The sequence below is a fragment of the Urocitellus parryii genome, chromosome 3 (assembly GCF_045843805.1).
Source record: "Urocitellus parryii isolate mUroPar1 chromosome 3, mUroPar1.hap1, whole genome shotgun sequence".
Lineage (NCBI taxonomy): Eukaryota > Metazoa > Chordata > Mammalia > Rodentia > Sciuridae > Urocitellus > Urocitellus parryii.
Window position 1 is genome coordinate 114,880,125 of NC_135533.1, and position 26,077 is coordinate 114,906,201.

General features: G+C 53.4%; 1 protein-coding gene across 2 annotated transcripts in view; it reads right to left on the minus strand.

Moving 5' to 3' along the window:
- The window catches only part of Grk3 (G protein-coupled receptor kinase 3), a 114,248-nt gene that overhangs the window by 22,919 nt on the left and 65,252 nt on the right, over positions 1-26,077 (minus strand). For both annotated transcript variants that reach the window (XM_026408535.2, XM_026408536.2), the window contains 9 exons: positions 25,547-25,621; positions 21,858-21,919; positions 17,766-17,817; positions 16,044-16,135; positions 13,726-13,825; positions 7,936-8,014; positions 5,742-5,872; positions 3,724-3,818; positions 75-182 (listed from right to left, as the gene is read on the minus strand). In XM_026408535.2, coding sequence (XP_026264320.1) covers positions 75-182; positions 3,724-3,818; positions 5,742-5,872; positions 7,936-8,014; positions 13,726-13,825; positions 16,044-16,135; positions 17,766-17,817; positions 21,858-21,919; positions 25,547-25,621 — 794 coding nt within the window. The remainder of the gene's footprint in view (positions 1-74; positions 183-3,723; positions 3,819-5,741; positions 5,873-7,935; positions 8,015-13,725; positions 13,826-16,043; positions 16,136-17,765; positions 17,818-21,857; positions 21,920-25,546; positions 25,622-26,077) is intronic.

A 26,077-nucleotide genomic window follows, 5' to 3' on the forward strand; every position in this document is an offset into this window, starting at 1 on the left:
ACTGAGCCACACCCTCTGCCCAGAGCCTTCTCCAGTTTGATCCAGGCACGTGGTGGGCGGACAGTTGCACTCACCCTCTCAGGAGTTTGAAGAGCATGCAGCCCAGGGAGAACCAGTCTGCGCTGCTGTCGTAGGCTGTCCCCTTCTGCAGCACCTCGGGAGCCATGTACCCATGGGTGCCCCTGGGGAGAAGAAGGCACCAGGTTATCAGGGCACCCGCCAGGATCAGGCTCCTAAGGTTCATAAGAGACACAGCTGTGACAAGACAAGGCCACCACTGTGCATCCAGACCACGCCCAGAGCCTCTAAGGAGAAGTCCACCTTCTCTGCCTTCATTAGCGTGGGAATTCACAGAAACAGTTCACACAAGCGGATATGGAAGTGGAGCCCCAGGGCCTAAGGGGTGAAATCTGAATCTCTTAGCTCTTCTCTCCTCCTGTCCTTGCTAGAGCTCTGCTCAGAGGTGCAGGGAGTGCTGGAGCGGGGCTGGAGGCAGGAGGGAAAGGACCTGGCAGGTCACCAGGTCCAGTGCCCTCTGGGGGGTGTGGTGGGGGGGGTGGGGAGGGGGTGGGAGCACAGCCCTTCCCCCCACCCCCGCCCAGTTCCCAGGTGGATGAGGCACCTTGGGCTTTAAAAGCTGCTGAAGGTTCCTAAGGCCTCCCCTCCTGCCTGCCTCCCGCCCTTCCGCCGGCCAGGAGCTGAGCATGCGCAGCTCCACCACGAGGAGCCAGGGGCTCCAGGGAACTTCTCCAGCACGCAGCTGGAAAGTCTGAAAAGCCATTACGGCACGTCCTGCAGCCCCCCCAGACTTCACTGATCTTCCTCATCAACAAAAGGGGTGAGGAGATAACGCCCCACTCTCGGGGTGCCCGAGGATCTCACGGTGCGCGCCTAGAGCAGCTCCGCATTTCCCCAGCGGGGATCTGCCTCCGCTCTCGTCCTAGTAGAATTACTTCAAATGCACTGGCGCAGGGGCAGCGAGGTCTGCCCAGGAAATCACCCCGGACCAGCAAGGATCCTGGGTCATCCCTGGGCCCAGGAGGCCCTGTCTAGGGGGAACGTTTTGAAAGTCTTATGAAGAGGTGACGATGGGTGGGGTTGGTTCCGGGGGCGGGTCCGGTGCAGGACCACGGAGCTGTGCAGAGCGCGAAGGAAATCTCCACCAGGGCATCCAAACCCTTCTCTGGGAGGGTTTAATTTGAGCATTGCCTGGAAAGCCCTCTTGGTGACCTTTCAGCCCATAATTATCAGGATCAGGTCACAATCCTGGAATGGAAAGACATCTCCCAGGATAGAAAAGATGAACTAACACCCATCTCCGCCTCCCCACCCCTCAGGGCGCACTGGGTGACTTTTCCTTTGGTTTTTCGTGGCTACCCCAGTTAGATGTGATTCTGGAATAGTCTTTGATTCTGTCACTAAACAGGTGAAGTCTAAACACGGATCAGGAGGCTCAACCAGTGCTAGTTGGTAGGTGGAGCAGCCACTAGATGAAGCCCAAGGGTCACATCTGCAACCTTGAGTGGACCTGAGAAGTGGGGTTCAGGGTGGACTCTGGCCAAGGCTCTTCCGCCCAGCACTAGGGAGATCTCTGCGAGCCTCAGAGCTCGCCACCACCCAGTGAGCTGGGCTGCGGCTTCAGACAAGAGAGGATTATGGTGCCAGCTCTCCAGCTTGCAGACCCATGACCTGGTCCAAGTCACCCACGTCCCCTGGCCCTTAACAAGCACAGGTGAAGAGCAGATAACAAAGCCCAGTTCCTGGGGTTTCCATGATGATCCTGCATTCAAAGCCGGGCTGGTGGAGCCAGGAACGCCCTGGGTTCACCACCCTCCTCCCACTTGTCACTTCCTGCACACATTCCTTGGGCTGCAGGTTCCAGGGCAGCGTCAGGTCTGTCCCCACCATATTGCTAGCAGCAGGCACCCAGCAAGTGTGGAATAGACACTTGTAGGGTCACTTAGTGGACTGGTCCTCACAATGGCACAAGAGGCTACTGTCACTGTCCTGTGCTTATGGAAGAGAGAAAGGAGGCTCACACGTTGTTCAGGAGAAGCTGACCGGGGCCTAGTGGCCCTGGGGCCTTTACCCCGAGTCACGAGCTGCTCCTGTGTGTGACCAGGAAGCAGTGCCTCCTGCACTGGGCTTTGTACGTGGTGGCCTCACGCTCAGCAGTTCAACAGGGAAGCCGCTCGGGCCCTGTGTTGCCAATAGCCCACCCTTCTAGTTGACGAGGATGTGAGCAGAAAGTCACCAGGGCCCTGTGAAGCAATGAAGAACCTCGTGTCTGCAAGTCAATTCTTTCGGAAGATTATCTCTTATGAACTCTTGGATTCTGTTTAGTTATGACTACAGTAAATTGAAGAAATTAGCATACCAAATAGCTGTGGCATTAAAAATTCAAATGACTCTCTTAAAGATGTCTGATGAACTCCCTGGGAGAAGCTTACACAACCGCAGGTTCTGGCCTGGTGATTGTAAGTGCTAGCAAACGCTAATGCTTTTATCACTGTACCCCAGATTCTGTGGGAGAAGAGGAATATGTTTACAGAAATGACGCCGGTCACTGTTAACACTGGGTCCGGCTGGAAAGGGTAAATTTTTGATTGAATGTGGCCCCTCACAAAGTAGGACGATTCAGAACCACCCACTCCTGGAGACACAAGGAGAAGGGTCTGTGGTTTCTTTTCTGCCCAGATGCCTGAACTGAGAGAGCCAGAGCTTCCCCCACGTCATGCCACACGGACACCAATGTTCGCTCAAGAGGGACAATAAGATGTAATTCTAAAGGATTCGGTGCTAAATGTGAGAGAGTTTAAAAGACAAAGCAAAAGTCACCTGCTTTACTGCAAACTGCACACATCCAGCCCACCCCCACCCCCAACGCCGAAAACCTGACACCAAAGAGTCAGAAACGAAAACCCCTGTGTGTCCCACACGGTTTCCACAGAGCCCTGGGAGAGCTGGCTCGCTGGCCTGCCGTGAAATCAGGGGGTACCAGGAACCAGGCTGGCCAATGTCCACTGGCAAAGAGCTGCTCCGTGTCTGCTGAAGGGCCGAGGATCCCTCAGGAGTCCCCTCTGTATGGTCACATGGAGGATTGGTGCAATATCTGGATCTAGCAATGTGACCTTTTAATTGTAAGTGGATGATTAGCTGCTTTAATTTCAGAAGAAATCCTGGTTTCTTGTGTGTGTGTGTGTGTGTGTTGGGGGGGGGGGGGAACCGGAAATACCAAAACCCAGCAAATTCTTTGGAAAAAGGAGGAAAGCAGATGTGGAAAGGGAGACCTGGCCTTGGCCCCTGCCTGGAGAGCTCTGCGCGCAGCTGCCCGCACCCCCGTCAGCCCACGGGCTCTTCCATGATTTACTGCTATCTCTATTCCATGGCAGAAGAGACCGAGGGTTCAGGAGGTCCCTGCCTTGCTGCGGGTCCCATGGCAGCATGCAGCCCACCCCTTTGCAAGGCCGGCTGACCACCCATCCCCCAGCAGGCTGTTCCACCGAGGGCCTTCATGCTCCCCACACACAGAGACAGGAAGCCCACCCACTCTTATTTCTGCTCCCCAAACCTGCAATACTGGACCCTCCCCTGACTTGTGTTATCACATCGTGAAATCAGGGCTGGTGGGGGCACAGGGGGCACCAGTGGCCAAGCCAGCGTCCCACAGAACCGCGAGTCACAGCGGAGGAAGGCCCCGGGCTTGGTGGGTGTGCTACTTACACACTCGCATGAGGCTTCTTTTTTGAAAAATCACAGGCGAGACCAAGATCTGATATCCTCACGTGTCCGTGTTCGTCCAGGAGGATATTTGCAGGCTGAAGGGAAACAGAAGATGAGCTTCAGGAGTCCCCAGAACGTTCCAGGGTATGGGGACATCTACAAGCTCGCACACTCTGCATCTTAACACTTTTATCATAGTGAATCTGTAATCACGAGTGACAGCTTTATATTATCACATCAGAGTAGGGCAGGACCGAGGGTGACACTGTTCACCCTGACTTTGGCAGGAAGTGGCAGGGGGAGAGCGGGAAGGTTCTGCTCCCCGGGATCAGACACGGGGCAGGTAACCCCGAAGGTCCCCACCACAGTTCAGTAGCGCCCAGCAACTGCGGGACAGCCAGGGTGGGGCCTCCAGCCAACAGGGACCCGGGCTGCTGGCCTCCTGGCTGACATGAGACACAGGACCTCAGAAAATGAGTCCGGGTAGCACAGGACAGAAAGGAACCCCAGCCAGTCGAAGACACTGACCCACGACAGCCAGGCACTCCATGGTGCCATACTAATCCCCATAAATGTCATCTGTTTATTTGTACACCATTAACCAAGGGCCCGACCAAATGACCAAACATGATTCCACCCACAACTCTGAGAAATGCATCTATTAAGATTAGATTTGGCCAGTCTAATCACGGAAAACCAAGTTCCCTTCCCTAATATACATTGAATTACAGTCTCCCTAATGACATTTTTTTTTCTGCTGGAGACCAACTATTGTTTTGCTTGAAATAAAAATAATGGCATGTTATTATAAAACCGAAGCATGAATAATCATGAGTGACTTGAATTAAGTTTGAATAGAAATTAAATAATGCCACTGCTTACTAAATAGCTTAGAAAACAAAAATACAGCATCAAGATGACTAGAAACCGGTTATAGATTTAAATTAAAATGTATGATAATGACACCTCATGGGCCTCCAGCATGTATTTTATTCTGTGAAGCTCACATAAAGAAATGTCATGAGCCAACCAATGTCTAATTATTACTAATTCAATAAAATACACTTTCTTCTTTATGCTCACACAAACACTAAGGGAATAATTCTTCAACCTTGAGGAAAGCTTTGCAATTCACAAAGTGTTTTGTGGGAAACATACTGTGCTCAGAAACAACAGTGTTTTAGATTTGTAGCAGGCCCGCACCTGTCCTTACCCTCAGGCCCCTCTACACCGCAACTGGCTGTGCAGGTTCACGCTAATGACGCCCCCACGCCTGAGAACGCCAATCCACGCCTCAGCTCCTTAGGGAGAGGCAGGTGACATGGACGCTACAACCGGCCACTGTGGGCCCTTGGGAAGGGATCTGGCATGAGAGTCAAGCTCTCTCTCGTGCATCTCCTCATCCATCAGCAAAGGGCTCTCCTGTCCATTTTCGCCCCATTATTAGCTACACATTTAGATGGTCGAACGAGCGTGTCTATGGTCTGCCATGGTCCCTCTCATCTCCACCTGTCCTCAGGCCCTTGTCCATTACAGCTGGATGAGCATCACCTGGATGTCATGAGCAACCTCCTGACCCCTGCTCCATGCAGAACCCAGGACCACGCCCACAGCCTGGAGTGGCGAACTCAGAATCAGCCAACCTCATGATTTTTAATGCCTGGCTATGAACAGAGATCCCTGTGGTTATGGGCTTCAGGGATCTAAACTCCTATTGAGGATTTCGAAGGCGAGCCGCTGGGATTACAGGCGTGGGCCACTGCCCCCAGCTAATTGCTTTCTGTTCTTGACTTAGTGTCTGCGCTGCACCGGGCACTGTAGCGGGCGCTGAGGTTCCTGTGACTACAGGGCTGGCCAGGGGTTCCGGCCCTGCAGACTCTGGTCTGGGAGGGACTGACATCACAGAGATGGGGCTGTGAAGAAAGGCCCTGCCCCTCGGGGAGACAATGGGACTGCCCAGGACCGCCGGCTCAACACCTGTGCCCACCACGCTGCAGGGGCCGGTGCCCCGTGCTCACCTTCAGGTCCCTGTACACGACGAACCGGCTGTGCATGTGCTCCAGCCCCAGGATGATTTCCGTGGCGTAGAAGCGCATCTCCTTCTCAGAGAACACCCCGTGCTGGGAAAGGTGATAGTGCAGGTCGCCCCCTGGAACCAGATGGAGAAGCTCATTCACAGCACGTTGTTAAAGCAAAACAGAGTCACTGTCACCCTAAATAGTCACGGCCCAGCAGAACGGGGCCAGGGCTTGGTCTACACACCTACCTCTGATTTCAGTAGACTGGCTAAAGGTTTAGAGAAACTTAAGAAGATTGAGGAGGCAGGGAGGGGCTTCCTTGGGCTGGAAGCTCAGCTCCCAATTACACCATCCAGGGGGACCAGCCAACCTGCCCCGATCCCCTGAAATCCTGTCCAGGAACCAAATCCACCTACATACAGATCCAGAGATGGCCCTGTGATCATCCGCCTCCATAGACAAACAGAAGATACAAACTGTTCACCTGGAGGAGTTGTTTGGTCTGTACGGGGGATTGAGCCCAGGGTGCTCTGCCTCTGAGCTAGGTTTATTTTGAGGCAGGGTCTCGCTAAGTTGCTGAGGCTAGACTTGAACTTGTGATCCTCCGGCCTCAGCCTCTTGAGTCACAGGGATGACAGGCATGGGCCACCCACCCAGCCTAGAGAGAGATTTGATAAAGCAAATACAGTAAAAATTTTAAGGCAAACTCCAGGTGGTGGGGATTGGAGTGTCCCTGGCGATATTCTTCAACTCTGTGGCATGTTTGAAGGTTTTCTTAATGCCACATTGGGAAAAGGACTCCTCCTGCAGCTTCTTGTTAAAGGGACACAGTGTCACCAACAGTCAGGGGTGTTTCTACGAACCACAGAGAAAGCCTTATTCATTTATAAAAGCTAATGTGTGTCCAACCTTTTTGACCACCTTTTTACAAGATTCTTCCTCCCCACAGGCGCGCTACTGCTCAGCTGCCACCAGATCAAAATGTGAAGGATCCCCACTGTCCTAAGGCCCCCAAGCCCTGCAGTCAGTGTGTGGGCCCTGGCCCCTGGCAGCTCTTCTGCCCATCACTGTCCACTGGCTGCCTGCTCTGACCCTCATGTCCACAGGGTCATGTGGGATACATCTCTGGCGTTTTGGGTTGGTTACCCTGTCTGTGAATTCCTTTGTATTTTTTTAAGAATTCTTTATTTTATTTTATTTTATATATCTTTATTTTTTTTAATGTGGCGTTGAGGATCGAACTCAGCGCCCCAGGTGAGTGCACTACCGCTTGAGCCACATCCCTAGCCCCTCCTTTGTATTTTTGGATAGATCTGGTTTTCAATCAAACATTTGGAATATAGTAAAACCAACCGGGTGCAGTGGCGCACACCTTTCTTCCCAGCGGCTTGGGAGGCTGAGGCAGGAGGATCGCAAGTTCAAGGCCAGCCTCAGCAACTTATCGAGGCCCTAAGCAACTCAGAGAGACCCTGTCTCTAAATAAAATACAAAAAAGGGCTGGGGATGTGGCTCAGTGGTTGGGTGACCCTGGGTTCATCCCCTGGTTCCAAAAAAGTAAATAAAAGAGAATAGAGTAAAACTTTAAGGGAACATCAGAACAGAGCAGGCATCTGCACATTAGAATGGCAGCCTTCTCCTTTCTACTCTTGTTACTAAACCACTTTGCATATTCACCAGCCCATCTATTCCCTTAGAAAGTGGCTTTTCCAGCTAAATGGAATTTGGCGTTCTCAGGATCCGGCTCATGGTTTAGCCGAGGGCGGGAGAGCTGTGGATCCAGGAGGTAGGCAGCTTGGTCCACACTCCTCGCTGGCCCCAGGGGTCCTTCGTTGCTGGTGTCTGTGCCTACACCTATCTTGAGCTTGTGCTCTTGTGAGGTATTCCATCCCTAAGACACAAGGGAGGAGGGCCGGGAACTGAGCTAATTAAAGCCCCCCCGGCCAGCTGCATTCCAGAAGGTAAAAAGTCACAGCCAGCATTTCATGAGAATATCTTCTAGCAAAATCCCACTTCCCCGGGAGAGCCTGGCAGGCCCAAGGGAAATCACAGTCCACGGTGTAAAATGGATTTTAGCTGAAAACCGAGGGGGGGAGGCTGTTGGAGGCCCCCGGGGGTGGGGGTGGACCCGGCCAGCCGCCAGCTGCTTGGACAGGGGCGCAGCCTGAGCCTGGACAGGGCGGAGCTCCGCGCTCACCGTTCATGAGGTCGAGGATGAAGCAGAGCTTATCCGGGGTGTGGAAGGCGTAGGTCATGCACACGATGAAAGGGCAGTCCTGCGGGAGAGCACAGGCTGGTGAGCAGAGCATGGCCGGTCCACCGCCCGCCCCGGCCCCAGAGGGGAGGTCAGCGAAGGCCCAGGAGAGACGCAGCTGGAGCCCCACCCACCCAGGGGACCCAAGCCTACTGCGCTCCCAATGCGCCCCCAGTGCATCCCCAGCGCGCTCCCAGAGCGCCCCCAGTGCGCCGTGACCACGCTGATCACACCCTCGTCAAAGTCCGGAGTCTGCAGAGAAAAAAAACATCTGCCCTTCCAGCCGCCATTGTGCTGGTCAGTATTTAGGTTCCCATCACTCAGGCCCGCCCCCCCCCCCCCATCCACCTCTGCTTCTACAATTGGAGAAGTGTCTGACAGGAAGGAATGGCGTCGGTGCTACTGTTCAGAAGCACTGAGAATAAAACGGAGCGCTTCTGAATGTGGAAAAATAGACCGCGGTCAGGGACGGGATCACTCAACTGGAAACACATTCAACTATCCCCTAATGAATCTGTGGATTCCAGGTGACCTTGATCCCGAGGAACACTGACAAGCTGATTCCAAAATCTATGGAAACATAAACTGTCAAGAAAAGTCCAGACACTTGAAAAACAGCAGAGCTGGGAAGTGGCAGTGCAGAGGTCAAGGCCTGATGAAGCACCAGGAATTTAGCCAGGGTGGCACTGCCCAAGGACAAGGAGACCAGTAGAGCAGAGCAGAATCCTCAAGGGGACCCACTCAGAGATGGTCACGTGGGTCCTGATCAAGGTGACTCAAAGGGGCAGGACCAAGGCTGGCCTTTTCAGGGGTGGTGCTGGGGCAGCTGAAATCTGTGCAGGCTGTGCCCCCCCCCCACCTCACACCACACTCTAACTCCACCCCTGCCCCCTCCCCCAATGTCAGTCTACATGGGAAAGATAAGGCAAGAAGCTTCTTCAAGAAAACACAGGGCATCTTGATGATCCTGGGTGAAGATTTCTTAGGCCACAAAAAGTGCTAACAGTGAAAATATCAATAAACTGCACTTGTCATAAAATTAGGAGCTTCTGTGAATCAGAACACCCCACGAGAAAAGAGCCAAGCCACAGAATGGGAGAAGACCCTGGTAAATATGCACGTGCACCAGAGACCCATGTCTAGAATACATAAAGCACTCTTAGAAATCAATCAAGAGAAAGACGAAACATTCAAAAGAAAAATGGCAAAAATACTATGTAATTAATTAGGCATTTCACATTAGAGAGTACTAAATGTCCCCAAGCCTCTGCATAGACACTGACTCTGGGGACTCTCCAGGGAAATTCAAATTAAAACCATATGCTAGCACCAAACCCCACAGGAAGCACTAAACATAATGAGCAAGCGTGACAGGTGTCGGGAAGGTACGGAGCGAGTGGGATTTCCACACCGGCTGCTGGGAGTGCAGAATCAGAAGGTGGCTTCAGTATTTATCAAGGCTGAGCATCACCTGCAAATGCCCTGATCAGGTGATTCCACTCCAAAGTAGACACTTGGAACCATCTGCACTTAGATGCACCAAGTCACCTGCCCAAGAATGTTCCATACAGCGCTCCTCAAATATCCAGGCCAGGAAATGCCTCAGATGTCTGTCAGCACAGAATGGATAAGTCAGGGTGGTATCTTCGTGCAGCAGAGCGCTGTGGAGCAAGGGTCCGCAGATATTTTCTGCAGAGGGCTGGACAGTTAATATTTTAGGGTGAGCAGGTCACACGTAGTCTCTGTCATCGTATTCTTCTGGCATGTGACACAGACACATCTCACACGTGACACTGAGTGAGAGAACCACACACAGAGGGGCACATTTTTTGTAAAGTTCACACAGCATCAACAGAGCTGAGTCATAGTGTTGGAGATCTGGAAGGCAGTGAACTTGGGGTCAGGGACTGGCAGAGCTGCGAGGAGGCGTCTGGAACACAGGTGACCTCTCTCCTGTCCTGGGTGCTGGACACTCGTGTTTTCTTGGGAAAGCACGCCAGTGCTCCCTAGATCTATCCAGATCCTTGGTATACAGCGTGTAATCACTCCTGAAGTGATTTGAATTTTAAATGGCAGAGGCTATTTATATCCACTTTCTTAACAGATACAGCATATTATTAAATTCCAAAGGAAATGTTCAAGTTCCCACAAAATAATTGGTAAACAGAATTTGCACTGTGAAGACCTCGACAGAAGGGCATTTGGGTCAGTTTGAGTTACCACATTCCTGGGTACTGAAGACTCGGGCACTTGAACTCAATTTCCATAAATGTTCCGGAGAAAGTGACTCCAGGGTGAACTGGGAAGTTCACTGTGTTGGCCCAGTTTCCCTAGAGTCCTGTTGAGAGGGTGTCGTCTTCTGATTTCAAGACTTCTTCCACGCTAGGTAGAGTTGTCTCTCTGTGGGAACCCCGGGGGGCCTTTCTGCGGCCTGTCCTACCTAGAGCCCACCTCTGTCCCTCCATGCCTTTCCATGGCCTCCTGCAGATAGCTGCCCTTCGATGTCAGGTATCGCACTTCCTGCTCCCAGGGATGCCCACGTGCCCCGGCTCTGCTCTGACAGCAATCCAACTGCAGAGCAGGGAAGTGGGGGACCCAGTCACCAGCTGGGAACTGCACCCATGTCACCAGGGGGACACGTGGGCTTTCCGGGGGGGGGGGCGGATTTCTCAACCTGATGGCATATGGTCCCTCCAATGCAGGGCCTGAGACCAGGGCAGAAGGTCAAAGTCTCCTGAAGAGTGACTAAGATGGGCGTGAATTTCAGAGCTAGAAGCAGAAACCACTGGACTAGGAAGGAGTCTTTAAACAACACCTTGTCTGACGCCTTTATTTTAAAGACAGGAAGCCAGGGCCCCTAAAGGGCAGAGGACTTGCCTGAGGTCAGAGAAACTTGGCAGCCAGACAGGGTGCCAGCCCCCTACAGAGTTCCCGTCTGGGCCCCGCTCCTCAAGGAAGCCTCCTTAACAGCTCCCCCGAGCCCCCCTTCCAACCAGCCCTCAGCCTGGACCTTCCCAGACTCAACCAAACTCTAACACAGTCACCCAAGAGCACACCCCCGGGCCGCCCTGTGCCCTCACGTGCCTCCTGGGGACCCGAGGCTGCCGTGTCCACCCATCACTCCCCCCAGGCCCTGGGCTGTAGGCCTCAGTTCTCACCACGCGTCCCGATGAGCTACCTTTCCAAGACACCTGAAAAGCGTCACCTCCCCTCTGACGCAGTATAAGGGCAAAGAAAAAAAAAGTCAGGTTTTAGGAGCCTCAAGCAGCGGTGCCAGCCCTCCAGGGTTCTGGGGGTACAGCGGCGGGGCTTCCCGGAGCCCACAAGGCTCCTCCATGAATTTGCTGCACAACTGCAGGTGCGTCGCCTGGTTCTCAAACACACGCATTTCCTTCCTCCCATGGGAACAGGGAGAAGCAAACTGGAAGGTTGATTCCCACCGCCTCGTTAGGGGGAGGAGGGGGGCTGTGCTCATGCAAAACGGGGGAGCAGAGGGGGACCAAACCCAAGGGCAAATGGCACGTGCCAACACAGCACAGGCTCCACCAGGACACCCTGGGCACAGCTGCCCAGGGCTCTGCCCCACAGGGTGGATTTCAGCTGAGCATTTTGGTAAAAGTTCACAAAAGAGGCCTCTGACTGTGGAAATCCGATCCCCTCTGGCTTTACTCGGACTCTGAAGGTGACATCATATCTTTATAAATTCAAAAAAAACAGCAATACAGCTTAATATTTGAATAAAAATATAAATAATTCTTTTGAATTAGCTCAAAGCAGCGGCCCCATATAACCCCATTTTTAAATTGATTCCCTTAAGGTCAGATCAGGGAGGAATCAAACCACTTCTTAACCAGATCCGCCCTCATCTGAATATAATAAATATTAAAATGCTACATGAACACGGTCCTTCACGTCTCTCCAACATCAAAACGTCTCCGCAGAGGCTTCCTTGAGAATAAATATCCCTGGCTTGGAGATAGCTCATTAAAAACGAGGATTTTAATAACTGCTGAAAATCTGCAGCGGCTGTGTGCACATTGGAAACTTAAGACACAGATAAGGCCCACAGCAACCGGGAGCTCGTGCCGCACACACCCACCCAGTGGGGTGCTCACACACGCCAGGTGAGTCTGATTGACGCCCCTATATTGGAAGAGAGGAGCAGGAGGTGAGGGGCTGCTGTGGGCCACGGAGCTCTGGTGGCGACGGTTCAGCTGGACCCGACTGCTCCTTTGCTCTAGGAACAGGCCTTCTAGAGCACTTTTTGACAATCTTGCTGGAAGAATGTGACCCACAATACAGTCAGCCCAGGCCATAAGCAAAGACCTTTCACCCACAAAGCGCTGGTAGGAAGGAAGCGCTGGCCCGGAGTCCAGAGCCTTCAGGCAAAGAAACGAAGCCCCCTGGGTCTCAGGTTCATGGCTCGCTGGGTGAAGGGGATTCTTTGATCAGCCACTAAAGTCTGACTCTTCCACATCCTTCAGGAGAGGCTGCCTGGGCATGAAATCCAGTGACACCCAGAAGCCCCCACGTGTCCCTGATATACACCGGCTGGCTGGGCTGGGTGTCCGACATTAACTTCACGGGTGGGCTACACAGAGGACTCAGCCTACGCCCTCTGCCCCGCTCCCCTCCTCACAGCCAGGAGCCAGGCTAGTGGGCATGTGCACACACAGGCTGCCGGGGAGGCCTTGCTGGACGTGTCCTGGGACACGGTGGCGTCTTTACACAGAAATCAAAGCAAAAGGTGGGGGAGTGTCGTGTGTGTTGGTTTCTTTGCACTGTGATGGGGGCCAGGGCCTGCGCGTCCAGACAAGTGCCCCACCACTGAGGACACCCCGCCTCAAAGCCAAGGTTTCATTTTATTTATGTATGTATGTATGTTCTGGGGACTGAACCCAGAGGTGCTAAACCACTGAGCCACATCCCCAGCCTTTTTCCCTTCTTTATTTATTGACTTTTCTAAATTTGAGACAGGGTCTCCCAAGTTGCTTAAGGCCTCATTCAGTTGCTGAGGCTGGTCCCAAACTTGTGATCCTCCTGCCTCAGCCTCCCAAGCCACTGGGATTACAGGCCTGCGCCACCGAGCGCACCTGGCAAAGCCAAGGATTTGATGGATGTCAACACAGTTCACACAAAGCCATCAGAATGGGAAGCTGCTTTGGAAATAAAGAGGACACTGGGTGAGAGGTCACTGGGTGAGAGGTCATTCCCGCAAGTGCTATGGCAAAAATGAGCCTGGCATATGAACAAAATGTGCAACGGGGAGAGTGCTGTGAGGTGGACAGGCCCACGGCCCTGGCGGTGAAGCAGCCAGCTGTGGGGGAGATGAACTCACCTCTGGAGGCATCGCCTGCAGCCCAGGGCCCACCCAGAGGACCCTCAGGCTCTGCCAGCCCCCGCCGCGCCCTCTGATTTGCTGGTGGAGGTGGGAGCCCTCCCTGGGTGCTCCTGGGCCAGTCATTTTCCTATATTCAAGTGATTTTTTTCTTTCACGATTATTCTCCACCATCTTAGCTCCTCTCCTCTGCGACGCAGGAAATCAAGGACACGTGAACAGGTGGCACCGCGAGGTGTCCCCTGAGCTCCGGGAAGTCTGTCACCCCTCCTGACTGCCACGCTTGGGACCCCCCCAGGCCTCATCCCGCCCCATGATCAGACAGAGGAGACAAGTTGTCCTGACCCAGGACAGACAGACAGATGTCGAGGCAACCCGGGACGAGGGACACTTACTCCTGTACTGACGAGGGACAGCATGATTCGCTCATTCAGGGCCAGCGTCTCTCCTTGCTTCATCTTGATGCGCTTCTTATCCAGGCATTTCATGGCGTACCTGCAAACACAGACCCTGAGTCACCACACGAGCCCAGCACCCGTCAGGCCGCGGAGACTTCTGAAGACCTGGGCGATGTGTATGAGGAGCAGGGGAAACAGCCCAGTGTCCCAGGAGGACTCTTAACTCTGCATGTGGGGTGGGGGATCCAGCAAGACATGCCATCGCCCCAGGGACAGAAGTCCCCACTAACGAATGCATAAAGCAGACGAATAGGAATAAAGTTTGTGCGTTGCTCCCCCCTACTATGGGGCAAGGCTGGCAGTGTGCATGTGGTGTGTCACCAGGCAGGAATTATGAATTCATCAGTGTCCAGGTTTGGGGGGGGAGGGGCAAGGGTTTGGGGGATTGAACTCAGGGGCCATCGACCCCTGAGCCCCGTCCCCAGCCCTATTCTGTATTTTATTTAGAGACAGGGTCTCACTGAGCTGCTTAGGGCCTCGCTGTGGCTGAGGCTGGTTTTGTGTTCCTCCTGCCTCAGCCTCCCGAGCCACTGGGATGACAGGCCTGTGCCACCTCGCCCAGCCCAGTGCTCTGGCCCTGGCTCGGCTCCACCTGGCCCAAAGCTCCCATGTGCACCCTCCTAGGCCAACGTGTGCCACTCTTTGCTCTCAGAAACATGCTCCTGTCTGATGACAAGCATTCCCCACCCTTCACTCCCCCAGGCCCTTCTGCTGGCTCGCAGGCCCTCCCCACGGACAAGGTTCTGAGGGGAGGGAGGGAGCACCGATTGCTGCCCATCCTCAGCAGGGCTTCCCCCCTCTCCACCCTAAACTGCCCAGCCACCGTGGCTCTTGACGCGCTGTGCCACCCCACACTGGGTCTCTCACTGTGCCCCGACAGGGGACTAAAGACAGCGGCTCCTTCTCCATCTGGGTCTTCCCCGGCCTGACCCCTGGGGGGTGCTCTGCGTGTCCCACGAACCCAGGGAGGGGTGGTCAGGCTTCCTGTTCTCCTTCTTGCTGCTCAACAAGGTACAACCTGGCTCCTCTGCCATCCATCACCTCAGGAACGGGGTCATGGCGTCCCTATTTCTATACAGAGTTGTCCTTTTGTCCCAAGCATAGAATTCTCTTAATAGTTCTGGTGAATAGAGCACTAATCTCTGGGGCATCTAAAGAACTCAGAAAGCTAAGCACCAAAAACACAAATAACCCAATCAACAAGTGGGCCAAGGACCTGAACAGACACTTCTCAGAAGAGGACATACAATCAATCAACAAGTACATGAAAAAATGCTCAACATCTCTTGCAATCAGAGAAATGTAAATCAAAACTACTCTAAGATACCATCTCACTCCAGTAAGATTGGCAGCCATTATGAAGACAAACAACAATAAGTGTTGGTGAGGATGTGGGGGAAAAGGCACACTCATACACTGCTGGTGGGACTGCAAATTGGTGCAGCCAATATGGAAAGCAGTATGGAGATTCCTTGGAAATCTGAGAATGGAACCACCATCTGACCCAGCTATCCCTCTCCTTGGTCTATACCCAAAGGACTTAAAAACAGCATACTACAGGGACACAGCCACATCAATGTTTATAGCAGCACAATTCACAATAGCTAAACTCTGGAACCAACCTAGATGCCCTTCAGTGGATGAATGGATAAAGAAATGTGGCATATATACACAATGGAATATTACTCAGCAATAAAAGAGAATAAAATCATGGCATTTGCAGGTAAATGGATGGCGTTGGAGAAGATAATGCTAAGTGAAATTAACCAACCCCCCCAAAACAAATGCCAAATATTTTCTCTGATATAAGGAGGCTGACTCATAGTGGGGTAGGGAAGGGGAACATGGATAGAGCAGAGGGGTGGGAGGGAAAGGGAGGAGGCAGGGGATTAGCAATGATGGTGGAATGTGATTAACGTCATTATCCAAAGTACATTATGAAGACACTAATTGGGTGTCACCCTACTTTATATACAAACAGAGATATGAAAAATTATGGCATATGTGTGTAATAAGAATTGTAATGCAAAAATAACAAGTACACGTAGAAAGACATGAATTGGCGTGAACCCACTTTATACAAAGATATGAAAACTTGTGCTCTATGTGTGTAATAAGAATCGTAATGCATTCCGCTGTCGTGTATTTAAAAAAAATAAAATCAATAATAAAAATAAATAAATAAATGAATTCATTTTTTCTGTGCCAAAAAAAAAAAATAGTTCTGGTGAGATATGGGGAGACAGAAGGCTTACATTTTTCCAGTGTCCGCTTTCCTGCAACCGTACACTTCCCCAAATCCTCCCCGTCCGATGATCCTATGTACACTGAAGTCGTTCATGGTCAACTGTGAAGTCGGAGCACAGGGTGACAAGGGGAGATGGGTAAGGTAGGTCATCACAAAGATTCTTCTTTTTCATGAAAAACCTAAGTCGGGGTCTCATGCAGGATCTCCTGCCCCCCACGATGGTCCCTAAGCTGAAGAATGCAGCGCACAAGGTGAGACTGTCCCCGACTGCTCCAGGCCACCTCCAAGGAGCAGCAGGCTCCCACCGGAGGCCAGAGGGAAGAGGACGGAGTGGGGGCCGCTGTGGGCGGCCTCAGAGGGCAGCACACTGACCCGCGCGTGGCGATCCTAGTGGAAGGAGAAGCCTGAGGAACAACCTCCCACCCTGGAGCCCGGAGCCTGGGGAACGCCTGAGGGCGCTGAGCCGCTGTGGCAGGAAGGGACACGTCTGCAGGAGGGGCACCTGTGTTCAGAGCAGCGGGCACAGGACAGGGAAGCCCAGCAGGGGCCATGAGCTGCTGTCGGCCCCCTCAGGGAAGCGAGGGGCTCCTGCGGGGCTGGCCAGCCCCAGGCTCACACAGGCGCCTCATTGATCAGCACTGTCCCCGTCACGGGCGTCCCCACTGCAGGAGCCTCAGCTGCGGCCAACAGCGCGAGAGCAGAAAGAGCATCCTGCGCTCTGGGTGAGGGACGTGAGGGCACAGCAAGCCCCGCTCATCTCACCCGGCAAATTCAGGGTGAGAGTCTCCGGGGTCCCCCACAGCCCTAGGAATGTCACCCCCGCATCCCGCCAGCCTGCACTCAGCCCGGGCTTCGCGGTGGATGCCGAGTCCCAAGGACCCCAGGTCAGCCGGGGAGCAGGGACCGCGGAGAGCTCCCGGGGGACAAGGGGCGGGGCAAAATGTGTGTCACTTCTTGCTTTTTAAATCCTGCCACGGAACAGGACGTAAAGGGGAAGCTAAAAAAACAAGACAAAAATCCCACTTCTACTGCGCTGCCCAGGGAAAAATCTTAAAAAAAAAAAAAAGAAAAGAAAAGAAAAATCCAGTCCACTCCTTCGCCCCGTTCAACGGCTCACGGATGAGAGAACCTGAGGGGCCTGAAGGCTGCACCGTGGAGGTGACATGAGAGGCCACCCGGACCCACTGACACGGAGAGCTAGGAGACCCCGGGTGGGGTGGGCAGGAGGGCCTGCGCCCAGACCACGCCCCTCCTCCGCGGTGACCGCCAGAGGAAGCCTGCATCTGTAATGACGTCACCGTCTTTACAGTGACGTCATTACAGATGCGGGCCCACCTTTTAGTATTCCATCCCATAATGAGAGAAGGGAAAGGAGCCCTAAGAAGGGAGAGGGACAGGAAGGAAGATGGAAGCCGCCTCAGGCAGGAGGTCCGAGTTTCACTACTATTTTTGTCAAAGGGTCAATTACTGCTTAAAAAAATCCTTTCTTGCGTAAATAAGCACGTTCTTCCATGAATAGGAGAGAGGGCTCACTGCAGTGGGCGGGAGGGCGGCCCTTCAACACACCCGGGAGTGCAGGGCAGCATCTGGTCAGCCGAGCTGCAGAGCAGCCTCTGGTCAGGCAGCGACCCCTTGGGAGCAGGGCCCAGAAGGAAGTATTTTCTCACGAGGGGAAGCCAGGGCAAGGTTTTTATTTAAAGAAGGAAAAAAAGAAAAAGATGATACTCACATGAATATTTAATTCTACGTTTTTCCACTGACAAAATCTAGTGAATTTGTCGCTAGAAGAGAATATAAAAATAATTACTGAAAAATTAATATCAAAACAATTGGATTTATAGCACAATGTTCTAAGATACACTAGAATGGCACTATTTGGGTTGCTTCTGAAATAGCACAATTTTTTTTTTTTATGTGTGTAGGGGGTTACTAGGGATTGAATTTAGGCGCTTAACCCTGAGCCACATGCCCAGCCCTCTTTATTTTTTATTTTCAGCCAGAGCCTCAATAAGTTGGTGAGGCTGGCCTCCAACTAGTGATCCTCCTGCCTCAGCCTCCCAAGTCACTGGAATTACAGGCCTGCACAATCCCACCCAGTACAAGTTTTCTTCAATAGCTTTGTTTTTCACAAAGCCCTCACTGGCATTCATGGCTTTAGTTCACAATTAAAATAAAAGAGTCCGTGTCTCTCCTTCAATCCTCACAGACTATGATGGGATTCTTATTGGAATCAGCACTCTCCAACAGGAAGATCACACGAGCCACATGTAGGATTTTCTATTTTTTATTTTTTGTGGTGCTGAGGATTGAATCCAGGGCCTTGTGCCTGCAAGGGAAGCACTCTACCAACTGAGCTATATCCCAGCCCTGTACAATTCAATTTCAATAATTTATATAACCCAGGGCATCAGGACGTGACCACTCCAACACGGAATCAAGAGGCCACTGCTCACGGGCTCCTCCACATTCTGGTTTGCACACTGCACCTTCAGTGGCCGGTGAGTCTTTTGCATTTTAATTTGGACCAGCCACCCTTCAAGTGCCCAGTAGCTGCACGTGGCTAGCTACTACCTTACTGGACAATGAGCTTCTGAATGACACAAAAAATTAAAGTCTACAAATAATTTTAAGAGCAACAAACACCTGAGCACAGGTTCCCCATGAGCCGGGCCTGCTCACCTACCTCCTTCCCAGGCCCCCCCCCCCATTTCCCAGCTGGGAAGACCAAGGCCGCCCAGGGCCCAGGGGCCAAGGTCACCGCTGAGAGTGGGCAGAGCCACATCGGAGCCCAGATCCACCGGCCCCAGAGCATCTTCCTCCAAACTCAGTACGGCTCCCAGAGATACGAAGAGAAGGGGGCCCTCAACCCAGGGCCCCGAGATGCTCCCACGATGACCCTCGGCTGCTCGGCCAGTGTCTTCACCCAGGAAGGAGGAAGAGCGCCCACCCCACTGCCACCCCACAATGGCGCCACCAGATGGCTTTTCCGGGCAGGCAGCCACGTGTCTGCAAGGTGTCTGCCAGCCGCTGACTGTGCCAGGGGCGCGAGCGGCTCAGTGGTGGAGCTTGCCCCGCAGGCATGAGGCCCTGGTTCCACCCCAGCACAGCAAAGCTACGGAGATGAATGAGTTCACAGATGAATCAGAAGGACAGGAGAGAAATGACCACCGGGCTGGCTTCCTGCAGGCAGAGAGTGCTCTGGAGCGGGCTGGGGCTCGGCTCTTAGGCTCAATAGAGCAAAAAGGAGAAAAGGGAGGAGGGGCAGACGGAGAAGTCCTTCTGAAGTACAAGTGCAGGCCCCAGCGTCCTCTCAGGAGCACGTCTGAGACAGCCAGGAGCTCGGTTCCCTTGGGACTGCCTGGACAGGCCTTTAGCAATGAGGGTCCTTTAGGAATAGGGTGACAACCTGATGGTAATATCCATACTAAAAATCAAAACCAGAAGAATCCCTTGCAGGCTGGGGCTGTAGCTCAGGGGCAGAGCACTAGCCTGGCACGTGTGAGGCACTGGGTTCGATTCCTGGCACCACATAGAAATAAACAGATAAAATAAACGTCCGGTGTCCATCCACAACTAAAAAAGTATTTTCTTTTTTAGAAAAAGAATTCTTTGCAATCCCGTGGCAATTTGTGTCAGCAAATGTAAGGTGACTTTTCAGAATGTTCTCTGACCCTCCCGACATCTCTATGAAGCGGTGGATCAGCAGGAGGCATCCAAGCTGCCCTCCAGAGCACCGTGTGTGCACAGGGCACAGCCCTGCCTGGGTGTCCCCCAAACCAAGGGACCCACCGCAGGCACGCAAACTCCCTCAGTCTGAAGGGCCTGCCCTCCCACTTCTCACATATTCTGGAGACCAGAGCTGGAGACGGGTGGTCTGACACCTTTTGGAACTTGCCTCGGAGGACTGGCGCACCAGGAAGAGAGAAGCACACGTCTTGCCCACTCGGCAGGACCTACTGTGAATGCACCTCTGCAGGTGGCCCCTGGGTGTCCAGGCTCAGCTGGCTCCAGCAGCGAGACCTAAGCACTCATTGTTCCTAATGAGTTCCTGGGACAGAGGGACACGTCATGGCCTCAGCCAGCCAAGTCCTTGAGATGCCCCCAAAGTGTCTGGGGAAGGCCAAGGTTAAAGACCCAGAAGTGCCTGGTACAGCTGGGGGGGGGCGTTTCCACTCAGGGGCCTCCACCAGGAGGACTGGCCTCCTCCAGGTCCAGGCCCCTTGGTCCCCCCATCCACCTCCTCAGGAGGAGGCAGAGACAGGCCCTGGGCTGGGGGCTCCCTCTTGCCCACCATTCCACAGAGGTGGGAAATCACCTCCACCAATGTGCCCAAGGACACGCCACCACATTCTTAGAGGGCACGTGCTCTTCAAAACCCAAACTTCAAACTCAGGACCTGACGTGGATTTTTTTTTTTTTTAATTTGAGAATTCACTGACAGAAACAGAACTAAAAGGTGTATGGATGAATAAAACGACTTCAAAGACAACTGATTTACATCAAATTAGAAGCACTTCCAGACATGCAGTGTGCCTGCTCAGTGACACGCCCCGCAGCTTCATCCGAACGGCAAACGGGGCGGGAAAAGGACCAGACCACGTATGTCAGCCTGGAAGGGAAGGGTCGGTCACCATGCTGAGTGACAAGTCACCAGGGAGAAGCCTCCTGCCACTTAATGACCTTCCCAGACTTTCCCGGCTTCCCGGGGTCACATCGGAGCAAGGCTGATCCAACAGGAGGGACAGGTTGCTCTCAGAAGCACCTGCTGTGGAGATGGCGGGGACGAGGCAGCCACCCAGCCGGATGTGCCCCAGGCCCGAGGTTTCCCTGGGCTGCGTCCTGGTCAAATTTCTGCTGCTACTCAGAGGAGGGCCCTTGTTTGGAAGAATGACTCTACTCCAGGCAAATTATCTCCAAACCCCAGTGGACTCACAACACAGCTGCTTTTAAATTGTTTTAGTTCTCCGAGGGTGGGGAGACGAAGACTGTAAGACAGTAGCCCTTGTTCTCGGTGCGATTTCTGTTCTCAGGGTGCACGGCCACTCCCACCGAGAGACACCTTCATCTTGGCCAGGTTTAGGGAGGGAAGGGCGGTCAGTGTGGATGCAGGTTCGGTTTTAGAAAGTCCAATGCCAAGAGCTCCCAGAGGCCTGCTCAAAACACTGCAGCTGGCTGGGAGGGGGCTGGAAAGGCGGAGGAGACGCCCATTCTTAGGACAAACTCCAGAATTCTATGACAAACACCAGCTACAGCTCGAGTGACCAAAGGGACCCATCTACCGGGGATGTCAACGATGTACAGGATCACAAACCCCATCACCTAGCCCTGAAGAGAATCAAGCCCAGGCACGCCCCACTGGGGGTACACCTCAGTCGGGGGTACGCCTCCAGAACCCAACAAATCAACCCAGTAAGCTACAGGCACGCTGGCCTTAGCAAGGTCTCCTGAGAGGACAGTTTTAAACCCGCGGTCCCCTGCTCTATTTAAACTTCAGGATAGGTTGCAGCTAAAGACCTGAAACTCAAAGGGACGTGGAGCTACACAAACCCCCAAATTAGGATTTAAAATACTGAAGAAACAGATGAACAGCCTGGCACATCGGTCACGGCAACAAACACCTGTTGGATGAATAAATTAACACTTTTATAAAAAAAAAAAAAAATCTTTCTTTGCAGTGCTGAGGATGGAACCCAGGGCCTTTCACACGCTCTGCCACTGAGCCACGGCCCAGCCGCGTTCCACACATTTAAGGACAGCACAGACGGAATAGTGACCGCACCCATACGATACTGGATTCGTATAGATGCATAAAGTTTCATACCTTTCCAGAAATTTTTGAAAAATGTCGCCTCGAAGACTTTCGCAGATCTCTTCTATGTATGGCTGGAAAGGAAGGAGAAGAAATGTCACACTGTGAATGGGAACGGACCAGAGGGAGGCAGACAGTGAGCCCCAGACAGGGCCAGGCCCCAGGGCGCACTCCCGGGTGCTGCTCGTCCAGGACGGACACACAGACAGCACGGCTTATACCACAGCAGCTCCCCTGGAGCCCACCGGGACAGGGCAGGCCTGCGCCTGGGCCCCTGCGTCCCTACTGCCTCGTGTGGCACGTGGCCAGCAGCGGACCCTTCCTAAGTGACAGGGACTAGCTGGGTGGATGTCACTTAGAAGAGTTTGGTGGTGGCTGATGTTCCTCTGTCACCATCTTGAAATTCCTGATAACTTTTGAAGGACGGGGTCATTTCGGACGGGCCTGTGAGTGACGTAGCACGTCTTGCAAAAAGCTTCCGTGATCTGCTTGAACGCTGAGTTGTCCCAACTCAGAGCGAACAGAGCCACAGAGTTCCATGACTTCATCCGGTTGTGTCAGCGATGGGCTTTCGACCCCTCGGAATGACAGAGCTAAAGGGAACCAGGAGGGAGAACCAACCGCCCCTCTGGCTGTCGGAGGCTCCAGGACTGGGGGAGGGGGGTGTTCCCAAGGCCTCCAGCAAGTTCCTGGCTGAGCAGGGTGACAGCCAGGGCTGCTGGCCCTCGGGTGGGACAGCTGTGATCTACTCCGATCCTGTGCCCTTGGCACACTGTGAAATAAATAGCACAGACTTTTCTGTTTCGTGGATGAACTTCAAGGAACAAGAAATGACCAAGGCCCCCTTCCCGGTTCAAAAGAGTCAGCTAGGTCCTTGGGGGAATCTTGACACCTGAACCTGTGGACCAAGACCAGACTCAGCACTGCCCAGGTCTTCCCAGAGCGCCCTGAAGGCTGAGCAGAGACAGGGAGCGGGTGGCCGCACGCCTCCGCGGGTCAGGGAGAGCCACTGTGGCGGGCAGGCCTGGCTACAGCCCCGAGCTCTCCAGGGAGCCCCCTGCGCTGCCATGGGAGGCTGTGCTGGGCAGGGGACGTGGGCGAGGACGGGTCCTGAGACCACACGGACTGTGTTCTCCTCGGTGAAGCATCTCTGAGTCCTTTCCAGCACCGAAAGCCCCCAGGGACACGTCTACGTGCCACCTCCATCTCAGCTGAGCCCTTCAAGTCCCAGGAGGCCCCAGAGCTGGGACACTCCAGCCACCGCAGGCTTCTAGTCACAGCAACACTGGCCAGTTAGCACTTTGCTTTCTTATTCCACTCAACTTCCCCGCTTTCCGTCAATCCTGTGAAAGACAGAAGGCTCCAGGACCTCTCGGCCAGCGGGGCAGGAGCCGGGCAGCGGGGCAGGAGCCTCGTCCAGCTGCCAGCAACTGCGAGTCTCTCTGGTCCTCAGCTCCCGGCATCTGCAGAAGGTGAGTCACCTCTGCTTTGCGAGGCCACCATGAGAACTGAGTAAAACCAAGACCGTTGCCAAGAGCACGGGACCTGGCACGTCTCAGACACCCGAACATCAGCCAGGACCCCTCCCGGCTGCTGCCACCCAACATACCTCTGTGGCACTCATCTCTAAAATCATTTTCATGGACAAAAGGAACTTGATAAAAAGCATTTTGAATTGACTTTTGGAACATTTTTGTGTAACCGTGAACTTCCACCCACGTGATGGGCGGGTGCACATCTGTAAACGGGATCCCCAAACGTCACTTTTGTCTACACTCCATCGCCACGCTCTGAGTGACACGATTGAATGAATGCAACGTCCCCTTTACCTGTGGAATGGGAATGCCACCTGCCACATCAGCTTCACCAGAACCCTCATCTGTTTTTAGTGAACCCAACAAATTAGTAAAGTGTTGTAAAAAAGACAGGCTGAAGAAAAGCTTGCAAATGAGTGTCCCCGAGGATATGAAAGGAACCCAGGTGACCTTCCTATCTCACCTGGACAAGCTGGCTCCAATACTGTTTGTGCTGCAGGAAAAGCTAAAACCTGGATGAAAAGCCCGGTGCTGTGGCTTGGCCACAGCTTGAGTGTGTCCCCAGAGGTCACTGGCTGGAACCTGGTCCTCCGTGTGGGATGGGAAAGTGATGGACTCGGGCAGGTGACGTCACGGGCGCTACCCTCTGGGGGCGCTCAGGTAGTTCTCGGGGGGCTCTGGTTAGTGCTCCCGAGAGGTGCCATGGGAAGCAGCCCCCCTCCCCTCCTGTCCTGCCCTGTGCTCTCTCCCTCCTGCACCCCTCCCTGCCGTGAGGCCACGTGCCTGATGTGACACAGCCACGAGGGCCACCAGAGGCTGCTGACGAGGTGTCTGGTCTTGGGCTTCTGGCCTGTAATCTAACCACCAAGTTAAAGGAACCTCTTTTTCTTCATGAATCAGGCAGGTTCAGGTGTTTCAGGGGTAGCGGGAACCGATGACAGGCTCCGTGGGAAGGCACAGCGGAGCCCCCACCCAAGACTACAGAGCTGTCTGCGGCAGAGTCCTCTGAAGACTGAGACTCTGACAGGAAACGCCTCGGGGACGGCACAGAGCAGACACACAGACCTCCGGGGCAGATGCCGCAGGACCTGGTCCTAGCTGACATTTGGGGGGAATTGGGGGCAGGCCCAGGGGAAAAGTGACCTTTCCCAAAACCAAGACCCCTGAGAGACGGCCTGGCCACCTCCCCTCCCAGACGGGGAAACAGGAGCAGGGGTCGCAGCCCTGGGGCCGAAACCCAGCCCACTCACCAGTTCCAGAACCTGAGCTTGGAACCCCCTGGCGCCTGCACACAGTGCCTACCTTTTGTGAAAGGGACGTCTAATTATTTTGACTGAAAGATGACACCCAATTTGTTACTGTCCGCATGCTCTAAGGGCCACATTAGTGTTTTCTCTGTAGAATAATCAACTTCATTTTGAATGAATAAATCCTATCAAAAGGTGACAGATCAAACATCCACTTACCTCATTGTAACTGAAACATTTTCATTTATGAAAATCATTACTTACTTCATTATTATAATTCATTGAGATATAAAAATACATTATCCACTTGAGAACTGGACTGTTTTTGCAAACCACCTGCCACCTCTGTAGGACACACAGGACGCCCAGGCTCTGGGGAGGAGGGGCCGCTCCATCCCCACATCGGCGACACCCAGGCCTAGAACAGGGACCAGTTCCCTCACCTCCTCGTCTAACATGGAGCTGTGTCCTGTCTTGTGAGTAGTTCAGGGAAAGGACATCCTCAGGTGTGACTCCAGGGCCACTGAAGATTCCCCCTTGATTCTTGAAAGCAAATCCTGTTAATCAGGAGGGGGATGACTTCGAGGACCGACACTCTGGCCATCAGGACACCTCTTGTGAAGTCCCTGTCCATCCCAGGTCTCCAAATGTCAGATGTGGAAGAGTTTTCTTCTCCAGGGTCTGACCCGGGTGGACTTCTAGAATGGGACGCTACTAGAAATCTCCGGGGGTACACTTCCCGCCCGTGGGTGGAGGTGCCCATTTCAATGAAAAGGCAAGCGACACTAAGCCCAGCGGGCCCCGGAGGACAGGGTCTCGCGGGCTCTCCTCTACTGCACGCACACCACGCCAAAGCATGTCACCAAGCCCAACTGCTAAGCGGATCCCGTGCGTCTACCTTGAAGCGATTCTATCTTACCTGAAAGAGTGTCGATGTCACTTGCTTCCTGGACAGATGACTCTGTACGTGTTCCACAGCTTGCTTGGAGAATGGCTTTTGAAAAATCAAAAACAGTGATTTTGAATAATCATACATGTAAGGAACCTCGATGGCACACAATACCACAACAGAGAGTCGAACTCCCCAATCGCTTAGCGACAATTTGTGCGATTACACCAACCAGCGTTCCCCAAACCCTGCGCTCTGGGTGGAGGCCAATCGACGAGAGCGCACCCCTCAGGCGCGCAGGGTTCCCCGCGGCAGCACACAGGGGCCTGAGTGCACAGCTACCCCCATGGAAGGTCAAGGTCAGTGGGCTAATGACGTGTCAAGGAACAGCACAGCCACTACACCCACTGGCTGAGTCTCCTCGCTTGCCCATAGGGGACTCCTAAAAACACAAACCCTCTCCTACATCAAACGACACACAGACACTCACCTAAAAATCAAATGCAGGATTACAAAGCCTAGTGACGGTGGCCAGAGGCTCTGAGGTCAGGGGCTCTGGCT